General features: G+C 37.2%; 3 protein-coding genes across 10 annotated transcripts in view; 1 reads left to right on the top strand and 2 right to left on the bottom strand.

Annotated features, from left to right (window-relative positions):
- Window positions 1–23,457, top strand: part of LOC127786488 (autophagy-related protein 9) — a gene marked incomplete in the record, with an annotated part of 1,007,132 nt that overhangs the window by 517,687 nt on the left and 465,988 nt on the right.
- Window positions 359–5,414, bottom strand: LOC127786506 (glutathione reductase, chloroplastic-like). Of its 3 annotated transcripts, none has more exons than XM_052313957.1 (11): window positions 4,990–5,414; window positions 3,822–4,047; window positions 3,436–3,714; window positions 3,165–3,341; window positions 2,743–2,796; window positions 2,500–2,648; window positions 2,182–2,245; window positions 1,936–2,106; window positions 1,701–1,838; window positions 1,179–1,261; window positions 359–806 (listed from the first exon to the last, which is right to left on the bottom strand). In XM_052313957.1, exons 1-10 carry the CDS (start codon window positions 5,364–5,366, stop codon window positions 1,223–1,225), a joined length of 1,674 nt encoding a protein of 557 aa, XP_052169917.1. In that variant the 5' UTR covers window positions 5,367–5,414; the 3' UTR covers window positions 359–806; window positions 1,179–1,222. The 3 variants fall into 3 exon arrangements, with proteins under 3 accessions (XP_052169917.1, XP_052169916.1, XP_052169914.1); XM_052313956.1 differs by having other exon boundaries at window positions 359–800; XM_052313954.1 differs by having other exon boundaries at window positions 359–793.
- LOC127786562 (uncharacterized) lies at window positions 7,334–23,091 on the bottom strand. 6 transcript variants are annotated; one of them, XM_052314043.1, is made up of 10 exons: window positions 22,871–22,956; window positions 22,588–22,634; window positions 21,934–22,131; window positions 13,759–13,887; window positions 13,524–13,619; window positions 11,474–11,561; window positions 10,368–10,452; window positions 10,166–10,229; window positions 9,937–10,077; window positions 7,334–7,785 (listed from the first exon to the last, which is right to left on the bottom strand). In XM_052314043.1, the coding sequence occupies exons 4-10, from the start codon at window positions 13,867–13,869 to the stop codon at window positions 7,741–7,743; spliced, it is 630 nt and encodes a 209-aa protein (XP_052170003.1). In that variant the 5' UTR covers window positions 13,870–13,887; window positions 21,934–22,131; window positions 22,588–22,634; window positions 22,871–22,956; the 3' UTR covers window positions 7,334–7,740. The 6 variants fall into 6 exon arrangements, with proteins under 6 accessions (XP_052170003.1, XP_052169998.1, XP_052169999.1 ...); XM_052314038.1 differs by lacking the exon at window positions 21,934–22,131 and having other exon boundaries at window positions 22,871–23,091; XM_052314039.1 differs by lacking the exon at window positions 21,934–22,131 and having other exon boundaries at window positions 9,937–10,059; window positions 22,871–23,091.

Below are 23,457 nucleotides of genomic sequence, written 5' to 3'. Positions count from 1 at the left end.
AGATGCAGCTGTGATAAGATGAAATTATTTCGTAATTGTAACCAAAAAAAGACTGAGCGTTAGGCCTAACCTAATCAAGATTTGAAAATGATTTTTTGACATCAATTTGCATGGTAATATACCTACTACATCTACAATCAATATATATATATATATATATCAATAACCTGTAAGAATTTGAACATTATTCTTAATGTACGATTACCTCTTACACTTGAGAGGGATTTGAATCGTGAACTACACCTGACAAGCTCCTATACCCCTAACATTTATTGTAAGTAGATGACGTTTTAACTCTTTGGAGAATCATGTATAATTTTGCCAATATCAAAACACAAACATTACCGACCACTATCACTAAAATTTAACTGCAAATTGAGTATTCCAAATTAAATAATTCAGAGAAGCTGCACGTTAACACTAGCAGTAGGCTCAAATTTGAATCCTAAACATCAATCAGGGCACAAAACGACAATTATTAGCAGCTAGAGTTGTTGTGGCATGAGAAAACAATTCCTATTTAAGTTCAAATATACAGAATAGCAGCACCTCCATTACGAATCCACAGCTCTGTGCAGCGCATTGGTATATAACTTATACATGCATCTGCTGCAGGGACTCTACGATATTTGGCAACATCTGTGCTCCAGAGGGGAGGAAAACTGTCATTTGAGTCATCACTGGCTGCAAAAACCAACCGAAGCTCAAAATCTTCGCTTTGCCAGAGTTCGTCTGAGGCCTCAAAGACCTTGCATCTTACACTCTTTCGCATTCGCATCAAGTACTCTACAAACTGCAAACTAAAACTGAAGTTAAAAGGAGGAATTTATTAGCTATTGGGATAATTGGCTAGAGGAACCTGTTCTGTAATCATAGAATTTTTCCTGAGGCAAGATGGAATAACCTTCTTCTATGAGCACCCATCATAAAGATGAGATGTGAAACGGCAAAAAATAGCATCTTCGAAAAAGGGAGTAGTTGGATCATGTGATGTCAATTTAGGCCCTCTTAACTAAAGGAGCTTCCCATAGCTTGGCAGTTCTCAGTTAGATGGGCTTTTGTAGACTTGGAAGGCCAAGTCGAGAAGTTCGGATTGAAGTTTCACGGTTCCTCTACCCTCATATGCTACGGAATCAAAGGTTTAACACTCAATTTTGTTGGAGGATGAATGATCTCACCTAGGAAAAAATAAAGCTTTGCTCTTCATTGTATTGATAGACAACTAGACTCCTGCAGATTTGACCTCAAAATCCCTTTTAACCTGAAACAATTGAGACAGTAAGCATACCAAATTAACACATTTAATAAACACAAAGAATTAGGTAATAATGCATCTACAAGCCACACAAATTAAATGAAAGTTCGTTTATTTATGACAGATTTCAGTTAAAACTGGTTAAAGTTTGATCCATATATGTGTAGTGGTCCAAGGCATGGAAGGAGGAGAAGTAGCATTACGTAGCGGACACACTGTAACTTGAGATCATAAATCCAAATATCTGTCAGTGATTTTATGGTCACCATATTGCCGTACATAAACATATTGATAACTCAAGCATTAGGTTAAGCCATTAGTGCGGGCAAGGAGTTAGAGCAAAAGGAGAAGGAAAAAGCAAGAGCTTGTTCAGTAGTTCAGGCATGACACGGGTAAATTCACATATGTTAAGTTCACATTGGCAAGACTCCTGGTCAAAGAAAACCTCAGATGGAGGGCTGTTTCGGATCTTCCGTGTTGGATTCCGCATGGTGACAAGCTCCTCTGCCGATGTAGGATGAATACCCACTGTGGCATCAAAATCAGCCTTCGTTAAACCAGCTTTTATAGCAATTGCAAATCCCTGGATTTCAAAAGTTGAAATCACATCAATTCCAGGCTTTAATGGTAAGATGGTAACAACTTGAGAAAAAAAGCACTAAAATTAGAAAGATCAAAACCTGCACAATTTCAGGTGAATCATCTCCACACATGTGCAACCCCAGAACTTTTTGTGTGTTTGAACATACGATAAGTTTCATGAAAACCCGGTCAGGCAGCCCAGAGAGAGTAGCCTTCAAGGGCCTGAAATTTGACGTGTAAATGTCAACATCACCGTATTTCTTGATGGCCTGCACAAGTCCTAAAACAATAAATCCAACAGGTTGTTTTGAAGTTGCTGGAGATATAGCTCACAATCCTGTTACCTCATCTTCTGTAAGACCAACTTGTCCAATAGGCGGCTGGCAGAAGACTGCAGACGGCACAGCCCTAACCAAATGCATAAAAAATTGCAGTCAATGAGTTAGTTATTCGTCAGTTACACTAGTAATAATCCATAACAAATCCATGTGACTTTCTAGGTAGAAACCAACAGTCAAAAGTTAAAACAGTTTATGGTAATTAAATAGTATACAGAATCCACCAAATATCATGTCTTTTATTCAGCAATGTATCTGCTCAAATAACATCTTCATAGGGGGGAAAAAGGAGACTATCCTACAACAAGGCTGTCATAAGGGTACCTATAATCTGGTTTGGTTGGTTCATTTGCAAAAAGAGTTTTTGCCAATGCTCCTCCCTCCATCAGAGCAACTGGTGTCAAATTTATTCTGTCTGTAACATCACCGACGGCCCAAATTGAAGGAGCTGATGTACGAGAGTATTCATCAACCTGAGGAAACAATGAGTGGAAAAAAATATATAAGAACAACCAGGTAGACAGAGAGAGAGAGACAGAGCGAGAGACAGAGACAGACAGAGTGTACCTCTATTGCTCCATTTTCAGTTGTTCTTACCCCCACAGTCTCCAACCCTAAATTCTGAATGAAATAGGAATCCTTGTATCAGCCAACAAAATGGGTTCAATATCCACAAATCAAGTGTAAGTTTCAATTCTGTAAGAGAAATTGCGTTGATTCCTCCTTGGTGCAATAACTTAAAAGAGTTGATTAAGTAACCAATGGAAAAGCAACACATAAGAGATGGAGTGTCTCCACATAGGTCAATATCTGAAAGACATATAACCACCTCCTTGGACAATAAGACCCACACTGATCACTGCCTCCATAACAAATAAATAAACTCTCTCCAGACAAAATGAAAGATTCAAAAAAACACGTACGTGGAAAAGTGCCAGCTTTAGATGACTGTGAACAACATAGAAAACCACAAATGTAAAAGACCAAACCTTTGTATTAGGCATACGACCTGTTGCAAACATGATATGAGAGAAACCATCAACCATTCCTTTGTTAGTCTTCAAAGACAGAGAACCATCAGCTGATTTGAGGATAGCCTGAGGAGATTCACTCGTGTGGAACTCAATCCCTCTTAGAGACATCTGCTCCACAACAAAATCTCTTATCTGTAGAAATTAAAGGATGAGCTTTCCTCAAAGCAAGACATTTCTCCAATAATACATAAACAAACTATTACAAACAGTAACTCCTCTTCCTTACCTCTTCATCAAAGCCTCTCAAAACTTTTTCCCCTCTTACAAATACATGGACGTCACTTCTCAAACCATTAAAGATGCCAGAAAACTCAAGAGCAATATACCCTCCTCCAATTATTGCAATTTTCTTAGGTTGTGAAGGCAAATCAAGGGCAGCATCTGAATCTATTGCATATTCATGTCCAGGAATTTCAGGAATGAAGGAGTGTCCCCCAACCGCAATTAGTATGTGCCTTGCAGTATAGAGTTTTCCATCCACATCTACTGTGTGTGGATCCACAACCTGTGATATATAAGCATTAATTATGTAAAAGATAAAAAACAACAAATATGAGTTCATTTCAAACAAAATAGCATTTGGGTATTAAGTGCAACACAGCACCATCCAACCTTTCCTCGCCCTTCAATTAAAGTAACACCAGCATTTTTCAGAATATTCTTGTAAATACCAATAAGACGCTGCAACTCAGCATTTTTATTAGCCATCAAGGTGCTCCAATCATGTTTAGGTTCTTCATCATACTTCCATCCAAAACCATGTGACTCTTCAAATTCATGAGAATATTTGGATGAGTACACAAGTAGTTTCTTTGGCACACATCCACGGAGCACACACCTACATCCAAAACACAAAAATTTGTTTTCGAACTCACAAATTCTTTGAAGCTTGAAAGTTTTCTTTAGTGTTAAGCTTATGAAATTATTTCAACTAGACAAAGGAATGAATATATGCAGTGAAGGAGAAAGACAAGAAGTAACCAGACTTTTGAGATAATAAAAGTTGAGGTGCACTATTGTGTTTTAACTTCAATTGTTGCCCTTGACAAGAAAAATGCTGAAAAAATATCCATACCCAAATAGTCAGGGGGAGACAGTACAGTAGAATTGAATTCAATTAAAACCATCCAGCCATTTACCCCTCCCACCACCACCCAAAACTCGCACACAAGAAGAGATAAAAAATGAAGTTGTCTTCTAAACCAGTGGATAGAAAGCCTATTCTGCACCCACTTCGGGTCATGAATTTTGATGGCCTTTTCCTTTTTCCTTGTTCCGGTTGGGGGTGGGGGAATTGGTGTTTTGTTATTACCTATTTGTTTTGCAAAAGGACATACTGAGCAAGACCAAACATATGCGTGACTCGAGGAGGAAGGAAGAAGAAGACACGTGTTGCACGATGATTCAAAATTCTCCAACCAGTGGAAAAATCCGGTGTTATTTGATCTCCTCTGACAGCTGTAAATAGGCAACTGAACCAAACAAATCCAGGTACACAACTCACGAGATGAACTCGTAGTTGAAAACCGTAACCAGCCATCAGGGGAACTTAATTACGCGATCAACTCTCTATCTATGAATTCAAACCTTCGGAAATTGGAAGAAACGAAAAATACAAGATTTCAAATCTTCGCATCCATCAAACAACTTACTTCCATTTAGTTCATCTCAGTTATCACAACAAAACCATGCAAAGAAGGCAAAAGGTAAAAACAGACGAATAAATATACATCTACGAGAATTATATATTAATGAACTTCAAGCCGAATTCACAACTCACGTTCCACCAACTCCACCGGTCGTATCCGAAGATACAGCGGCGAAAGGGAGTTCGCATACGGCAACGGCGGCGCCGAAATTGGCGGCAAAACGGGAAGCCCTAACCCCGCCGCTGCCCGCTCCGATGGTGAAGAGATCGAAGTCGTAGTGGCGAAGCTCGGCGCCGCCGTTGTCGGACTCCGCTAGGACGGCGAAGGGGCGCGCCCGCCGGCAGTGATGAGAGAAAGAGCGACGGCCAGGCAAGCGGGAGGTGGACGCGTCGGAGAGAAAGCGAGCATTCGAGAAGGAGCGATGCGAGAGAGAGATTGGGGAGCTTTTGCGTAGGGTTTGAAGAGTTGGGGAAGAAGACGAGAATGTGACGCTTGGAGACGCCGCCATTGCGCTTTGGCTTCGCCGGGCTTTCGGTGCAGCTTATTTGTAAATGCTGGTTGGATTTTTATGGACTGATATTTAATTGTATTTTCTAGTGGAAGAGACTTCTCCGTAATTTCCTTTCCAGAATTACTGGAAATTTATCTGTTTTATATGTAATTCTTATATTAAAAAATGTCATTTTAACGATATTTTTATTATGTAATAATATTTTTATAGCAAGTAATTAATTTAATAAGGTGACTAAAAGCGTATTATTTTTAGTTTTAAAATTATTTTATTAATAGATGATAAATATATTGTATTTTGTAATCAAAATAAGTTTAATCCTTGAAAATATATTTATAAATTTATTGAATTCAATAGAAGCTAATTAGAGGGTGTTTTGTCACTCCGTTATAAGTTGTTTTTTTTGCTTATAAGCTATATTTTTTTATTAAAAATTAGTATTTTTATAAATTTTATTTATATTATTCAATAACATATTTATTTTAGTATTTTTATTAAGTGTTGATAACTTATTTTTTCAAATCAAACATATAATTATATAAATGACAATTTATAGCGTATTTATCAAAATACATTATCTATTTAAATATTTATTAATTTTTAAGTTTTATATAACTTATAAGTAAAAAGATTTATAATCTTAAAAAAAAAAAAATAAACCAAAGAGCCTCTTATACAAGTTAAAATGATACTTTATTTCTCAGGACATAAGAGCAAATTCAAACAATAACTAACATTCAAATTTAGACTTTCCTTTATCTTTTAGTTTCAAACTTCAAACTTGAATTCCTCCCTATCTTGGAATTTTATCCCACCTACTAAACTTCCTTTAAAATCCTTATCTTATCAAAACAACTTATCATTTTTAAAACTTTAAATGCCTTAATCTCATCCAACAGTAACATTTTATTAATTAATAAAATTAAAACTGAAAACGATGCTCCTTGTTTAAAAATAAGACACATTTATTAAAAAATAATGTTATATATATACACTATAAATAATCTCCAATATACGTAACATGTCCACTATGGTCGCTAACCCACTTTTATTGGGATTTTATGATCTAATTATCTTTTTTTCATTGAATTTTTTTGTATTATTTTGTTAGTTTTATAACAAGTATTAATTATTAATTACATGTCATATAGACCGAAGATTATTTACAGTATAGACATATAACATCACTCTCTTTATTGAAATTTAACCATTGCCCATAATAATATTAACATTACCTATTTAGATAATATTTGTTAAAATGAATAAATTTATCTTAAGAATTTAAAATAAGAAATCATGTGATTTTTTATAAAAAATTTAATAAATATAATAAAAAATAATTTTATTGAGATATTTTTTATATTTCAAAATTTTCAATCTATATTTTAATTAACAAACATTAGCTTAACTAACATTTTCTAAGTTACACAGGCTTAGAGCACCCAATAGCCTTTCTTGATTCGCTTATTTGTTTATGTAATTTTTATATTAAAATGTTATTTAAATAATATTTATTATGTAATAATGTTTTCATAAGAAAATTTAATTTAATAAATATTTATTTGCTAACCAAAATAAAAAAAAAAAATTACAGGCACAAAGGTCACTAGTCTCCCTTTTCAATTTTTTAAAATTTGCTGGCAGTGAGCTCCCTACAAAACCTTTATAGAGATTGATTGTTAAGCTATTCACATCTTCTAAATAAAATTTATACTAAAGGTTTTTTATGACAAAATCATAAATTCGTGAGAACACTTCTAAAGATATTTGAAGACTCGGCTTAACAATTGAGCCTTATGAACCAAAACCAAAAAGAAAAGATAAACTTCGAATTAATTGACTAATATACTTCTGAAACTGGTATCCATGGGAAAAAAATGTAAATACCAAAGTGCATATAAATTATATCAATTTTTCATTTCTAAACAAACAAACAAAATTACACATTACATGAAAAAGAATCCTTATTCCAAACACAGCCCAAAGGAATTATTCCATAATGATTTAATTGTAAAATTACAAAAACCTATTTTTAAAATTATAATTAGGAATAGAGATTTTACAAAAACTATTTTTAAAATTATAATTAGGAATAGAGTTTACTTACATGCCACTTATTCAAAACTACTAAATCCTTATTCCTACCAAATTTATAGCAAAGACACGCAATAAGGCACACAAAGTGCACTTTCCATTGAAATGTCTAAGTGCTCTCTCCATTGTTGGCCAAAGTTGAGGGATTATTATTGTTTCTTCTTGAAATAACATATCAAGCCTTAACCTACTAGATGGTACCTAGATAGGGCAGTCGTCTCGTCTTGAAACAGTCACAAAAATTTTAAAGCACGACCCTAAAGTCAGCAAAGCAGCCCTACCACCATGATACGGGGCCTAAACCATCTGCATCAAGTGAGCCCTGCAAAAAATAAATAAATAAAATTTTAGAATCTTCATAGAGTAAGCTTGGTTGCTCGTGCTTTAACTAACACCATACTAAAGCCACAAGCAGGACCATATTAAAGCCACATTATCTCAATTTATGTGATAGGGAGCACCAATAAGTAGTGCTAGGAGCTTGGGAATAGTTTTCTTTTCTTTTTCTTCATGTTGTTAACTAGATTAAGAGTTGGAGAGCACACTCTTCGATAGATTGCAAGTAGTAATAACTAGGGGACATGGCTTGTACTCATCTCAAGGAGACTAAGGTCTTTGATTTATCCGAACCACAAACCAAATTCTTCCAGTTGAATACACATGCATATATTTTGTTACACCATAATGTACTAGATAAATCGATATCTGAAAAGGTGTAGATTATCAGCCAGCCTGGTAGGTTAATTTGTACTGGGCATATGCAAGTCAGGGGCTCAAAATAGCCTTGTGGCTACGAGGGAAGAAAGCCGCACATATTAGGAACAGCCCTACCAACTAATTTGGAGGTTTCCAAATCTCTAAGCTACCAAAAAACAGCCTAGCATTGTGGCGAACAGATTATTCCATGGCAAATTGGCAACCAACTTCCATATCCATTGGCTGTGCAAAACTGCCATATCAGGAAAGCAGGCCAAATCAAATATGCTACAACATCAGAAAGATACTTCACAAAATGGTGAACATACACTTCCAACTTGACATGACATGATTTTGGGCCTGGAATGGCCTTGAGAGGGATTGGCCTGTGTACAATGGCCAGAATAATTAGACACAACTAGTTAGAATATTCACAGCATGTTGGCAGCAGTCAGCAGAGTATCGTTACTCTTGCAGAGACTGACTTTTGTAAGGCTCACTAGCATAACTACCAGCCTCAACAAACAAATGTGACTGCTCAACTCAAAAAGAAATCAATAATACAGCTCCATACAATTTATTGGTTTATCTCAAGGCTAACTTGAGGATTCATTTTGATAGCATCCTTTGACCCTTTCATTTGGAATTTGGATGCATTTTTGTTGAAAACATTTAGATTTAGGTCCAACTTCACCAAAAAAAAAAAAAAAAGAGGAATTTAAAATTACTCTAAATGGGTGTTATTTGAAATGATAGAATTTGAAATAGAAGTATTTCAAATGACATCATTTGAAATCTCTATAACCAAAAGCAACCTTAGGATCCATACAGATGAGGTCATTTGACCCATTCATTTGGAACTTGAATTCCACATGCTTTGTTTAGTGGCATTATGTACAGTATGGTATTGGATTTGGGTTGAAATTCAACAAGGGTTTGGACCAAAAAATCATGGATTTCAAATAACACCTACATAGGTGTAATTACAAATTATATCTAAAACCATGTGAAGGATAGTGGCATGTGTATATGTGTGTGTGTATACACTATACACTATCCTTTTTGGCACAATGCCAGCCCAAAATTAGCTGCTCACTGGTTCCAACAGCAGTTGCCCTAGTACGAACTCTGAGGGCACAATAGAAGAGCTTTTGAAAGCCTAGAGCATCCAATTTACTGATTGAGGAAAACCATTCTTGTTTTCCTATTTTTACGGCCAAGCAAGAATATTTTGGTTTTCTTTATCTTTTTTGTGCAGTTTTGAGTAATTTTTATTTGCCTATAAGTAACTAGGGACTTTCTTTTGTGTTTCTGGGTTTCCTAAATTGTGCAGGTTTCACTTCCTTGAGCAGTAATGCTTACAATCACTTAAATGAAATGCTCATTAGTTACTACTTACAGATTACTTTAGGAGTGCACCATGAATAAAAGTAGTACATGACCATATCACAATATGGAGAAGTTTCTACACGCAAGGATACGGATCTACTGTTAAGGTACCGAAAAACCCAGACTAAGTTCTTCTCCTAAAATCTATAACTTGAGGCTTATCTTCCTAGTGATAATTTTAGAAGAGTCTTATAAAGTTTATCATCTCCCATCCATATATTTCGGTAAGCAAATTTTCAAATCTCAGCTTCATGCTAAGGCTACAATTAACAGATCACCACTGCAGCTTTACATACATTGCAGCCTTTAAAAGAAAATATAGCTTCAGGGGAAGCCACAACCATAGGCCAAAAAATAATTCAACAAAAGGTTTAAAAGATGAACTTACAGTTATCACCATGGGAGCAAATGGTTTTGATTGTTTTTCTTTAACTGGATTTGATTGTTTTTCTTCCTCAATGGGCGTTGATAGTTTTTCTTGCTCAATTGGTATTTTAGGATAGTTTACATTCTGAACACGAAAGCGAATCTGTAGTTACACAAGAAGAACCAGTACAATTAAGCATCGAGTTTCAATCAGCTCACGAAACTGAAAAGGCTCAAAACAGAATATAAACCTCATCTATTTCATCAATAGGATAGTTAGCACCTTCAAACTCCCAGACCCACTTCAATTGTTTCCTGAAAGGAGCAAAAACCAGAGACATAAAACGATATCATATTCCTGCTACTCAAATAAGTGACCCAAAGGGATAAGGACCTGATTAGGAGCTAGAAAGTCTATTATAATTACATAAGTTGGTTTGGACAAGAACTGACTGGTTTTCTGGATCAGGCTCTATGTGGGATGGATTTGGCATTAGATGTGCAGGTATCAAGATATCATCAAAAAAGCCAAGTGACACTGCAAATAACAAATTCAACATTAGCATGAAGGTGTGATCTGAAATTCATCATTTTTATCAAGAAATAAAAATTAGCAGATGATAGAAATTTTTTTTGTTGATGCTGATCAAGATAAAGTTCCATAGAGTCAGGAAAACAACAGAAATAGCAACAACAAAGCATCCTTGTTCTTAGTGGGGGGATGATTGTGCCAGGACCCTAGTCCTAACTGATGTTTCCTTAGAAGATAGAACTGGAAATTGAGAGAGAAATAGCAAGAACTGAGGAGGGAACATACTAAAATTAGGGAGAACTGATAGAGATGAGGGGACAATCCTAGAGAATGGGGGGGGGAGAAAAACAAACAGAACTTGGGGGAGAAAAGAGAGAATTCAATAAACTAAATAATTCATATATTGATATCCCTGGCCATGAGGGTTATGGCTATATATAGAAGCAGCACACAATTCTATAGAGCAGTTACCACTCCTCCACTACTACTAGTAATTGCTCCTTAATTATTACATAACCTCCTAAATCACTCCATAACTAAGAATAATCAGATAATAAAAGCAATAACTAACTACTTATGCAAAATAAGTAAAAATATAAATAAAAATAACAAGCCGGTCGTGACAGATTGTCAAATAAAGAAAGGTGCGAGGGAAAAAGCCATAAAGTCCCATTGGGGGGTGGGTCACGCAAATGGCTCAAACAACAGGGGGTTTGAAGGCAATTTCCCCTATGTAAATATATATCAGGAAATAATATATCTTACATAGTTTTGAAAAAAAAAAAATTGATTTAAAAAAATGTAAAAAATTATTCACATAAGATGTACCACCTACTACATCTCTTATATGAAATGGATATATTTCGATAAGCACAATGAAGTTATAAAGACCCTAGATAATTCCTCTTGGAGCTAGCATAGGCCCAGTGGCTGGATACTCATATTTTTGCTAGTTGGATGCAGATCAGACATATGTGATTAATTTGAAAAATAAACACATAAAGTGGAATCCATAAGCCATACATACAACGTAAGCCATTAGCATCAGATTCTTTAAGTTTTGCGACAATAACCTCTCCCACAAATGGACGAAACATAACCAGCCTGAAACGGACCTGCCAAACACCATGACATGCAATGGTTAGGTTAGCACAAACCAAGAGGTGTTAAGACACTCAAAGGAAGCCTTGAGTAAATGAATTTTGTTCAACTCTGAAAGCACAATGCATCTTGATATGAAAACAAGACAACAATCAAATAGTCTACTTTGTATAAGTAAAGGCCATGCAATTATGCTATATTACAATCTTGTTTATTTCATTGACCCCACATAGTAGGATAAAGGGTTGATATGTTGTAGACAATCTTGTTTACTCCTAATGCTAGAAAACAATTAAAAAATCATTTAAACTCTATTAATAGAACTTCAAACCCAAACGTGAAGATCTTAAAGGCCATTTGATTTAGAGCTATCTGTTCAGTATTTAATTTTGGTTTTCATTTTTGTCTTCAGCTTGTGTTTTCACTTTTCATTTTAAAAATGAAAATGTAAATGTTGTTTGATAACTTTGGTTTGCTTTCACTTTTATTGTTAATGTTTTGCATTTTTTTTCTTTTCCCTCCCCTGCCCTCTTTGTTGTCGGCAACCATAGTTACTGGACTCCTGATAACCCCTCTCCAATGAGTCATCAAGACAGAAACAACTCACATGGATGTTAATGTTAACTCATTGGGAGTTGCCAGCAAGCTGGGAGTCACCAGGTCAATTTTATGACTTTCTAGCAGCATAAAGGGTAGGGAAGGAGCAAAAATATAAAAACGAAAATGAAATGAAAAATGTGAAAACATCTTTTTTCCGTCTTAATGTCAGGGCCCTAGTCATAAGTAATGTCTTCTTTGAAGATACAACTGGAATTTGAGGGAGAAATAGGAAGAAATAAGGGAGAGACAGACCGAAATGAGGGAGATTGACAGAAAGTAGGGGGAAAACCAGGAGAAATGGGGGGAGAAATCTGACAGAATTGAGGGAGAAATTAGAGAGAAGAGAACAATAGGGGGAAATGAGACTTCAATAAATTCTTTATACTTCATACATCATCTCGGCATTGTGGGGGTTACAGTTTTATATCGAAAGCTAACCAATAGTTATTTGTGGCATTCACTCCACTGCCAATAACTGCTCCTAAATCACTCCCCTACCTCCCCACTACCACATAACTGTAATCCCTAGAAGATAACCACTAATTAAATATATAACAACTGAAAATAAAATAAGAAAATATCTTCCTAATTCATGGGGGTTGAAACACTTAATTCTTTTCAATTTTTTTATTTTTTTTAATGAACAAGTAACCAAACACCATTTTCTGTTTTTGTTAATGAAAACAGAAAGGGAACCAAACGGGCCCTTCAATTCCAGGTTGACATAGCTACCAGTTTTTATATTAGCCCACAAACCCTAGTTTGCATGCAGACGACATCCCCACTTACAAGTAGAACTCTAGCAGAAACACAATAACTTTGCCACCAATTAAAATTTCAAGACAAAAAGAAAAAAAGAAGAAACAGGACACCATTTATGGATCAGAAAGCAGATCAGGTACTAAGATTTCATTCAGAATTGCAAAGTATCCATAAATAATAATCTGCATTACGCACAGACTAGTCATAAGCAGCAATGTAGCTTACTTAGAATTTCACCACTGAAATAAATAAGATAGCCTCAACATTAAATAACATTGCATATACCACTTTTTCCCCCCATAATTGAAGAGCTCTATTGAGTGTTTCTGTGAAAATAATAGTACATCCACTAAGAGGAAGTAAGCAAAGAGGTAATAGTAAGCCAAAATCGTGTAATACAATGGATACTCTCTATGAAAAAACACCAACAACAGCCTTATTGACAGATTTCAATTAATTGTTACTTGTTTATGGCAAAAAATAAATATGATTTGGATATCAAGAAGTTATCTGAGTCCTGTAAGGAAGATAGAAACCACTACAGTGTAAATTAATAAGATACTGCACAGAATTCAAGGGAAAATTCATTAGTTACAAAATATGGTCCAATTTACCGTATAGGTCGAAGCGCCATCTCCAGGAAAGATAAAGCCACCATCAATAGACCTGATATCATAGACGGAGATACAAAGCCCCAGATTTGCAATAACCTTGATTACAAGGAAAAAATCATTCGTCTCAAGCACGACTAATTGTTAGGTCAAAAAGCAAGGGAAGAAGTGCAATAAAGACAAAAACAAAATGAATAAGCTAAATTACAAAATAACTAAAAGACAGACAAAATGTGACCTTGTCTAAGAAGAGACCTTCAAGCTCTCCCTTGATTGCATCATGGAGAGGAAGGTCGAGGAGACTGGGAGGCAGTCGCAGCGTGTGCTCAATTTCACTCAAGTAGAACATATTAGGCCTATTCAAGTACTGAATTTAAAAAAAAAAAAAAAAAGGTTTCAATTAGGCTCAGAAGAAGCAAGATTATCAGCTAGATAGTTTTAATTAAAATATCAGCACTCTCAACCAATAAGTTAGAATAACACCTTGATTACTGAAATGGGTGAAAGACCACAATGAGAGGGCACGTAAACAGAAAGAGGACAGCAAAGGGAGAGGAAAACCAAGAGAGGAGGAGACTTACCGTCAGCAAGTCATGCGAGGTGTACCGGAGAGTGGCATGATTGTAGTTCTGAGATAAGAACCCTAGATAGATGAAAGAGCCAAAAATGAAGCACTGATACACCAAAGGAAAAGGCGTTGGACAACCAACTTTCAACTTTGGGCCGGAGATGATTTTGTTACTTTTGATTTACAGGTTGCCTGAGAAAGTGAGTGAGAAGGGATAATTGATTTGAGGATTGTGATGGACAAGTTCTATTATTTGGGTCCAAAATAGTGCAAATAATCCACTAATTTCAGAATAATGCCAGTTGGTCCAGATCTTGAACCGAACTGATTGTGAAAGCCAAGGGAGAATAAAATGGCCAAAAAATCCCTGTAGGAATGCTAATTCAGTCCAAAAATTTGGATCAATTAACAGTGAAAGTTAATTTCATTCAAGGAGAAGGCTTTTCAATCCAATTCATCAGAACCAAATAGAAAGGTCCTTTCATGTTGTCTGAAATGCTGCATAGGGCTTCACAATGTGGGCCCACAAAGTCAGCCCAACATCAACTCCGGCTGATCTTTTACCCCTCCCTCCCTCTCAGATTAGTTCAAAAGATTAATATTTCTATGGTCATCAGTTTGTAGATGAAGAGTTCCAAAGGTTCCCATTCTTCTGGTTCAGCATCTGCATCATTTGCGGTTTTGCCAACTATGTGTTGATCGATGGGTATTGCAAAGCAAGAGGATTAAGGAAGCAACAACACTTTACAATAATATGATATCTACAGGAATGAAGGCCAACATTATTACCTATAACACCTTGTTAACAGGTCTATTTCAAGGAGGAAAAGTCGACTGCTCAAAAACTTTTTCCGCTGAAATGCAAGTTCATGACAAAACCAAATTCATCTACATATAACATTGTCTTGGATGGGTTTTGCTACAATGGCTGCCTTTTTAAGGCAATGGAATTATTTCAGACTCTTCTAGTAAACGTATTTCAACCATCCATTACAATTTTTAAATGCAAGATTGCTAGTGTTAGAAGGTTGTCTTGAGAAATCTAGAATATAGGCGGTAAGAATGCATCGAAATTAGAGGATATAGATAGGTGGGACCCTATTTGTATATATAATTAAAGAGGGGGGGGTCAAAACCGAAAATGTCTATACTGGTTATAAGTTTCTAGAAGTTAATGCCCTATTTTCTATAAATAGGACAGGAGTCTAGGCTTAGGCAATGCATGATCATTCTCACGAGAAAGTAAGGAGAGAAAAGGCGCTGTGTGTAGAATAGTCTTTGTAATCGTGAGGGTTGTTCTGATCATTCTCTGAATAAAGAATGCTGCTCTCGGGAGGTTTTAGAGGCTGAATGTAGAGCCAATTCAATTGGCTTGAAACAGGATAAATCAGCTCTCATGTTTATGGTTTGCGTTTCTTGTTTGTTTAATTCTGTTCTGTTTTGATTTCTTTTAAATTCTGTTGTGATGTTTGTGTCCAAAATTGTCTTCTTCTTCTTCTTTTGGCTTGGTAATTGGTTTCTTTCTTACTGTCAATAGATAAGCCAAAATGGAGTCAAGTTAGGATGGATAACATCTTATTTCAAATATCATGTCATGAAAAGGCAGTTAGAACATCTTACTTGAAACATCTTGTGAAGTCATTTGACTTAGATTAGGTTTCTGTACTTAGTTATTTTTCCTTCTGTAAATTTGTTGGCATGTTTCTCTGTTGAAATGAAAGGTTTATTGAATAGCATACGCTGATCGGAAGTTTGTTAGAAATACGGTCAGGGGGTCAATCGGTTATAACCTGACCTGCCCGCCCTTATGCTTTATAAATAGGGGCTGGGAGGGCACGGCTAAGGTATGTAAACAGTTGGATATCTTGAGAGGTGTTGAGCGAGTATGTGCTAGGCTGAGAGAAGGGTTATCTTTGTATGTTCTCTCGGGGTTTTTTTCATCTCTATATAGTCTAGGTTTTTAGACTGCGAGAAAGAGAGGTGATTCTAGCGCATGTAATCGTCAAAGTATTCAAGATAGTGGAGTTTTCATGGTGCCCAAGGCAGTCTGAATGTAAGTCTCATTTATGAGACTGAACCAGGATAAAATCCCTGATTCTTGTGTGGTTTTGTTGCTGTTTGTATTCCCATTCTTGTTGCTATTGTCGGGTATTGTGTGGCTTATTGTTTGGGGGTGTAATCAGAGAGTTCTTGAGTGATAGTTAGGCTGTGTATGTGGCGGTCCTAAGTACAACAAATTGGTATCAGAGTGCCCAGTATTAGCACCAGTAAACCTATCAAGATTTTTCAAGATTCTCAAGAAACCAAAGCCATCTTTGGTAAGCGATTATGGCGCCATCATCCGCCACTCAATATAATGTAGAGAAGTTCGACGGCAGCAATGATTTTGGTCTCTGGCGGATCAAAATGGAAGCACTGTTGTGCAGTCTTGGATTGGAGAAGGCAATTGAACAAGAGGTAACTGCCGAGGGAAGCTCTGAAGGTAAAAATCCTAAAACTATATCTTTAGAGGATAAGGAAATTAACAAGAAAGCGTACAGCATGCTTATCTTGAGTCTTGGAGATAAGGTTCTTCGAGAAGAATCAAAATTTAAAACAGCCTTGGAAGTATGGAATAAATTGGAGTCTCTTTACCTAAAGAAGACTCTATCCAGCAGGCTGTATTTGATGGCCAAATTCTTCACATTTAAGATGCAAGAAAATCAAAGACTTCAAGAACATCTAGATGAATTCAATAAGCTATGTCTTGACTTAGAGAATATAGGAGTAAACTATGAGGATGAAGATAGGGCTCTAGTTCTCCTTTATTCATTGCCTAAGTCTTATGAAAATTTTGTAGATATTCTACAACACGGCAGGGACAAGCTATCCTTAGGAGATGTAATAGGAGCCTTAAACTCAAAAAAATTGAGAATAAAAATGGATGTAAAATCTACTCCTAGTGATGCCCGTCAAGGAGTGCTAAAAGGGACTCTAAAGGGAATAAGGGGAAGTCTAGATCAAAGTCTAGAAATGGTTAGGGCCCTGTTAAATGTTATTACTACCAGGAGGATGGGCATATCAAAAGATATTGCCCTAAAAGAAAGAAAGACATGGCTGAAAAGCAACCATCCGATAGTGGAGCAAATCTAGTTGATCTTGGTTATGATAGTTCAGAGACATTGACTGTCACTGAAATGGCCAGGAATAATGATTGGGTGACGGATTCGGGCTGTTCATTCCACATGACCCCTAGGAAGTTTTGGCTGCAAAATTATAAAGAAATCAATGGGGGTAAGGTCTTGCTAGGCAATGACCATGAGTGCAAGGTTGTCGAAGTGGGTGATGTGAGGCTAAGGATGTATGATGGCACTTTTAGGACTCTCACTGCAGTTAGGCATGTGCCCGATCTCAAGAGGAACTTGGTTTCCCTTGGAGAATTGGACAGAAATGGCCTAAAGTTTAAAGGAGAGAGTGGAGCCATAACAGTGACCAAGGGGTCATTTGTTTGCATGAAGGCCAAACTGCAGAATGGCATTTATATCTTGCAAGCCTCTACCTTAAGTGGAGAGGCTACTGCACTAAGTAGTAAACCCCAAGAATTGGCAAAGTTGTGGCATCTAAGGATGTCACACATAAGTGAGCAAAGGCTCAAGGAGTTAGCCAAGCAAGGGATTCTTGAAAATGGCCAAGTCTCAGATTTGTCTAAATGTGAGTCTTGCATTTATGGAAAGACAACAAAACTCAGGTTCAATAGGACTGCCATCCACTCATCTAAGTCCCCCTTAGATTATATACACTCGGATTTGTGGGGGCCAACCCAAACCCCAACCCATGGTGGTTCTAGATATTTCCTTTCCATTATAGATGATTATTCTAGAATGTTGTGGGTTTATGTGCTAAAAACTAAGGATCAAACTTATGGGAACTTTAGGAATTGAAAGACAATGGTAGAAACTCAAATGGGCAAGAAAATTAAAGCCCATTAGGACAGATAATGGGCTGGAATTTTGTAATAGGAAATTCAGTGAAATGTGCAATGAAAATGGCATAATTAGGCACTTAATAGCGCCTGGAAACCCCCAACAAAATGGGGTGGCTGAGAGGATGAACCGAACACTTTTAGAAAGGGTAAGATGCATGTTATTTCATGCACATTTGCCAAAAATTTTCTGGGGTGAAGCAGTGTCCACTGCAGCCCAAATGCTTAACAGTACTCCATCTAAAGCCATACATCTGCAAACCCCCTATGAGAAGTGGACAGGCTATAAGCCTAGTCTTGCCCACCTTAGGGTATTTGGGTGCTTAGCCTATGCTCATGTGAAGCTAGGTAAGCTTGAACCTAGGCAAAGAAATGTCTCTTTATAGGTTACCCAAACGGTGTGAAGGGGTATAAACTATGGAACCTTGAACCGGAAGGACCTAGGACCATAGTCACAAGGGATGTGACATTTGATGAGACAACTACCATAAATTTAAGCAATAATGAAACCCACAAGGAGCTAGATGGAAAGGAGGACTCAATAAAGGTAGATATTCATGGAATAGAGTCTAAAATGAATGAAAGAGAGCCTGAACCAGACCTGGATCAAAATGATCAGGTCCAAGAGGAATAGCAGAATGCTAAAACATCTCAATATGAGAAGAAGAGGCTGACAGTGATGTTGATTCTAGCACTAGAGATCAACCAAATCCTGATAGGTATAGTGTGGCTAGGGATAGGCAGCCTAGAGTCCATAGGCCACCTAAGGTTTGGCTACTCAGATTTAGTAGCCTTTGCCCTAAATAGTGCCTCCGAAGTTTCTGGCGAAGAGCCTCAATCCTATGACCAAACAATAGCATCCAAGGATTCCCAAAAGTGATAGAAGCCATGAAATCATAAATATCTTCCCTTAAGAAAAACCAAACCTGGGAATTGGGTAGAAAAACCTAAAGGGAAAAGAATTGTAAGCTGTAAATGGCTATACAAAATAAAAGAAGGGGCTGACGATAATCCTAAGCCTAGGTACAAAGCTAGGCTAGTTGCTAGGGGGTTTACTCAAGTTCCGGAGGTTGATTTCAATGAGGTTTTCTCTCCAATCGTAAGGCATACCTCAATCAGGGTGCTGCAAGCTATCACTGCTCAATTGGACTTGAAATTGGAGCAGATAGATGTTACTACAACTTTCCTTTATGGAGAGTTAGAAGAGAAGATATATATGGATAAACATAGAGGTTTTGAAGTTAAGGATAAGGTGGAGAAGGTTTGTTTGCTCAAAAAGTCACTCTATGGGCTCAAACAATCTCATAGGCAATGGTATCACCGGTTTGATACTGTTATGATAGGCCAAGGATACTCAAGATGCTCCTATGACTGTTGTGTGTATCTTAAGCATATATCACCTAGCATTTCAATATACTTACTGTTATATGCGGATGACATGCTTATTGCAAGTCAATCCCTTAGAGAAATTCAGCACCTTAAGCAGAAACTAAAGGCTGAGTTTGAAATGAAGGAACTAGGTGAGGCTAGGAAAATTCTAGGGATAGACAGCATAGGAGAGTATTCTTATCTCAGAAATCATATACAGAAAAGTTGCTCTCTAGGTTTGGTATGGCTGAGTCCAAGCCAATGAGTGTGCCATTTGCACCTCACTTCAAACTATCTTCGAAGCAGTCCCCTAAGGATGAGGTGGAGAGAAAGGAAATGGAGAAAATCCCACACTCAAGTGCAGTTAGCAGCCTGATGTATGGTATGGTTTGTACCCGCCCCGACCTAGCTCATGTAATGAGTGTAGTCAGCCGGTTCATGGAAAAACCAGGTAGATCCCATTGGATGGCTGTAAAATGGATGCTTGGATACCTAAGGGGGTCCAACAAGAATGTATTGTCCTATGGTGGAGCAAAAATAGGAGAAAAACCTAGCATTCTAAGCTTCTCGGATGCAGACTATGTTGCTGATCTGGATAAACACAGGTCCACAACCAGATATGTGTTTAAGTTGTGGAATTCATCTATTAGTTGGAAGTCTAGTATCCAACATGTGGTAGCATTGTCTACTATGAGGCAAAATATATAGCTGTAGCTGATGCAATTAAAGAGGCTATGTGGCTTAGAGGGCCTAGTGGGAGAGCTCCTAGGATTAGATGTAAAAGTCACTTTAATGTATGATAGTCAAAGTGCCATACATTTATCAAAGAATCGGGCTCATCATGAGAGGACAAAACACATTGACATTGGGTACCACTTTATTAGGGATATAATTGAAAATAAACTTGTTGAACTAACCAAAGTTGCAGATGAGGAAAATGCTACTGATATGTTTACTAAGGCTGTACCGGTTTCTAAGCTTCAGCAATATATCAAGCTGCTGAACATTGTCCCATATCAAAATTGAAGGTGGAGCAGGGGTGCAGGAAGCTGAAGTGCAAGAGTGCAGTTAATCTAAATCAAATGGGTGGAGAATTGTGAAGTCATTTGACTTAGATTAGGTTTTTGTACTTAGTTATTTTTCCTTCTGTAAATTTGTTGGCATGTTTCTCTGTTGTAATGAGAGGTTTATTGAATAGCATAGGCTGACTGGAAGTTTGTTAGAAATACGGTCAGGGGGTCAGTCGGTTATAACCTGACCTGCCCGCCCTTATGGTTTATAAATAGGGGTTGGGAGGGCACGACTAAGGTATGGAAATAGTTGGATATCTTGAGAGGTGTTGAGCGAGTATGTGCTAGGCTGAGAGAAAGGTTATCTTTGTATGTTCTCTCGGGGGTTTTTTCATCTCTGTATAGTCTAGGTTTTTAGACAACGAGAAAGAGAGGTAGTTCTAGCGCATGTAATCGTCAAAGTATTCAAGATGGTGGAGTTTTCATGGTGCCCAAGGCAATCTGGATGTAGGTCTCATTTATGAGACTGAACCAGGATAAAATCCCTGATTCTTGTGTGGTCGTGTTGCTGTTTGTATTCCCATTCTTGTTGCTATCGTCGGGTATTGTGTGGCTTATTGTTTGGGGGGTGTAATCAGAAAGTTCTTGAGTGATAGTTAGGCTGTGTATGTAGCGGTCCTAAGTACAACACATCTAGTAAAAAGTATTTGTGCAATAATTTGATAGTCCAATTTAGTAGGATTGACCTTCTAAACAAGCATGGTTTTGCGTAAAAACTCATTGAAACATCTATTTATAGGAGCTCATTCGGTCTAGACGTGACCGGACCAGACTTCCCTACACAAGACTGGACTGAGACCAAAATAGTAAGAATTTGTGGACCAAAGACCAGACCAACTTAAAGGGGGACCGGACCAGATCAGAGTGATTTGGTCAGAACCTTTTTTTCCCGTTTACATCCAATTTGAAAAAATAAAATACAAAGATCTAAACATAACGATAACTTCATAAAAAGCATATATACAATAGAGACTTCAAGCAAACTAACTGAAAGAGGTGATCAAGATAACACAAGGTGAAAATCTTTTAATTTTGCAAATTTCAAACAAGAAGATACATTGATACATTCTGTTGTCTCAAACAAGAAAACTTTGGCAAACACAAAACCAATTAATAAAAAAAACGAACATCAGATTGAACAAATTAGTCGCAGTGGGCAGTGGAGGCCAAACCAAAATCAAACAAATTCTAGTTACACATTCCAATTGTTTCAGTGGGCAGTAGGCGGTAGGAATGAGGGGCCAGGGAGGGGGGGGAAATTGAAGGATGAACAGTTCTCAAGTTGCGATGCAGTGTGCATATGAACATGAATATGTATATATATATATATATGTATTGTATGTATGAGTGGGAGTGGTGGTGCAGTGAGTGTATATATGTATAAGTGTGTGTGTACATATAGATAGAGAGAGAGAGAGAGAGAGAGAGAGAGAGAGATTTACTAACAAGGCAACAACTTTTAAGGTAGCCAGCGAGAAGTCGGAAAGATGAAAGATGGAGAGGGCCGGCAAAGACGAAGGTGACTCTAAGGGGACGGCCACGACAGTGACTGGGGATGCTGACTGGATTCAATCACGTTGGGGCTGAGGGCGGAGCTAGGATGTTTTACTTAGGGGGGCTTCAAAAAAAATGTCCAACCTAAAGCTTCACCAATAAGAGAAAAGCAAAAAAACAAAAATGAGAGTTTAACGAGCTTTACATACATATTTAATATAATTCATTAACTTAAAAGGTGAGAACAAAAAACAACAAGAAATACAAAAAATGTGCAATACAAATACCTTATAAAACTACACAATTAATAGACTTGTATATCACAATTAACAAATCACAGTTAACAAAATCATAGCCGGGGCAATTCAAATATTCAATCAAAATTAACAATCCCAGCCAGGAAAATTCAAGTATTCAATCACAATTAACAAATCCCAACCAGGCAATTCCTAACTAAATGCAGTAATCAAATAACAATTAGCAAAAAGCCAAATACAGTTGTTAAACCCTGAAGTCCTAATTCCTAAACCCATCATAAGTGTTAAATTAGCCAAAACAAAATAGAAATACACAATAAATAAAACATAGTCAAATAAATGTACGTACCTCTAGTCTCTTAGTCTCTAGAGTATGAAGCGATGCCCACTGCCTGCCTGCCAAGAACAAGAACACAACACCAAAGATTGAACTAAAAGATTGAACCAAGTATCCCAATGGCAATACAGAGAGGCGAGCGACCCAGCGAGAGCAAGAGAGCCACAGATGCGACCTCCCCAGCTACCGATCGAGAGCGAGTAGGGAGAAGGGTTTGCAGAAGGGGTTGTTTGGAAGAGAAGGGTTTCCCCGGGGGGGGGGGGGGGGGGGCGCGCAATAGAGGGTCGCCACTCACCAGATCTCACCAGATCTGCAACTCGGGCCGAGAGGCTAGGCGGCAGCCAGAGCGGCGAGAGAGGTGAGTCGATGCGTCGAGGGTTGGCAGTTGGCGGCGAGCTGCGAGATGGGTCGGCGGACGCAACGTCGGTCGGCGGTTGGCGGCGAGCGGCGAGCGGCGAGATGGGCCGGCGGCGAAAGCACATCAATGCTGCTTCAACAAACGGCCTGCAAAATTGCAATTAGGGTTTGCAACTTATAATAAATAATTATATTATATAAATTATAAACTAATTTCACATACACTTCTATTTATTTTATTTTAACACTTATATTTTTAATTATTTTCACATATACCCCTATATTTTTTAAATTTATAGTTTATCCCATATTTTCATTTCCTACTTTTTTAAAAAATATTATTTTTCCATTTTCATTTTTTTGTGTGGTGTAACCTAGATTGAGAGGGGGTTAGAAATTTTTTTCTTATTTTTTAAGTCAAAATATCTATTTTTTAAAAAAATTATATGAGTTGAAGTCCACTCTACAAAATTCATCCCCGTATTAAAGTAAATCAATTATAATGTTGAGTAGAAACCTACACGA

Source organism: Diospyros lotus, chromosome 12 (genome assembly GCF_014633365.1).
Source record: "Diospyros lotus cultivar Yz01 chromosome 12, ASM1463336v1, whole genome shotgun sequence".
NCBI classification, from domain to species: Eukaryota; Viridiplantae; Streptophyta; class Magnoliopsida; order Ericales; family Ebenaceae; genus Diospyros; species Diospyros lotus.
The sequence above is the reverse complement of the archived record's forward strand: the minus strand, read 5'-3'. Positions and strand labels throughout refer to the sequence as shown.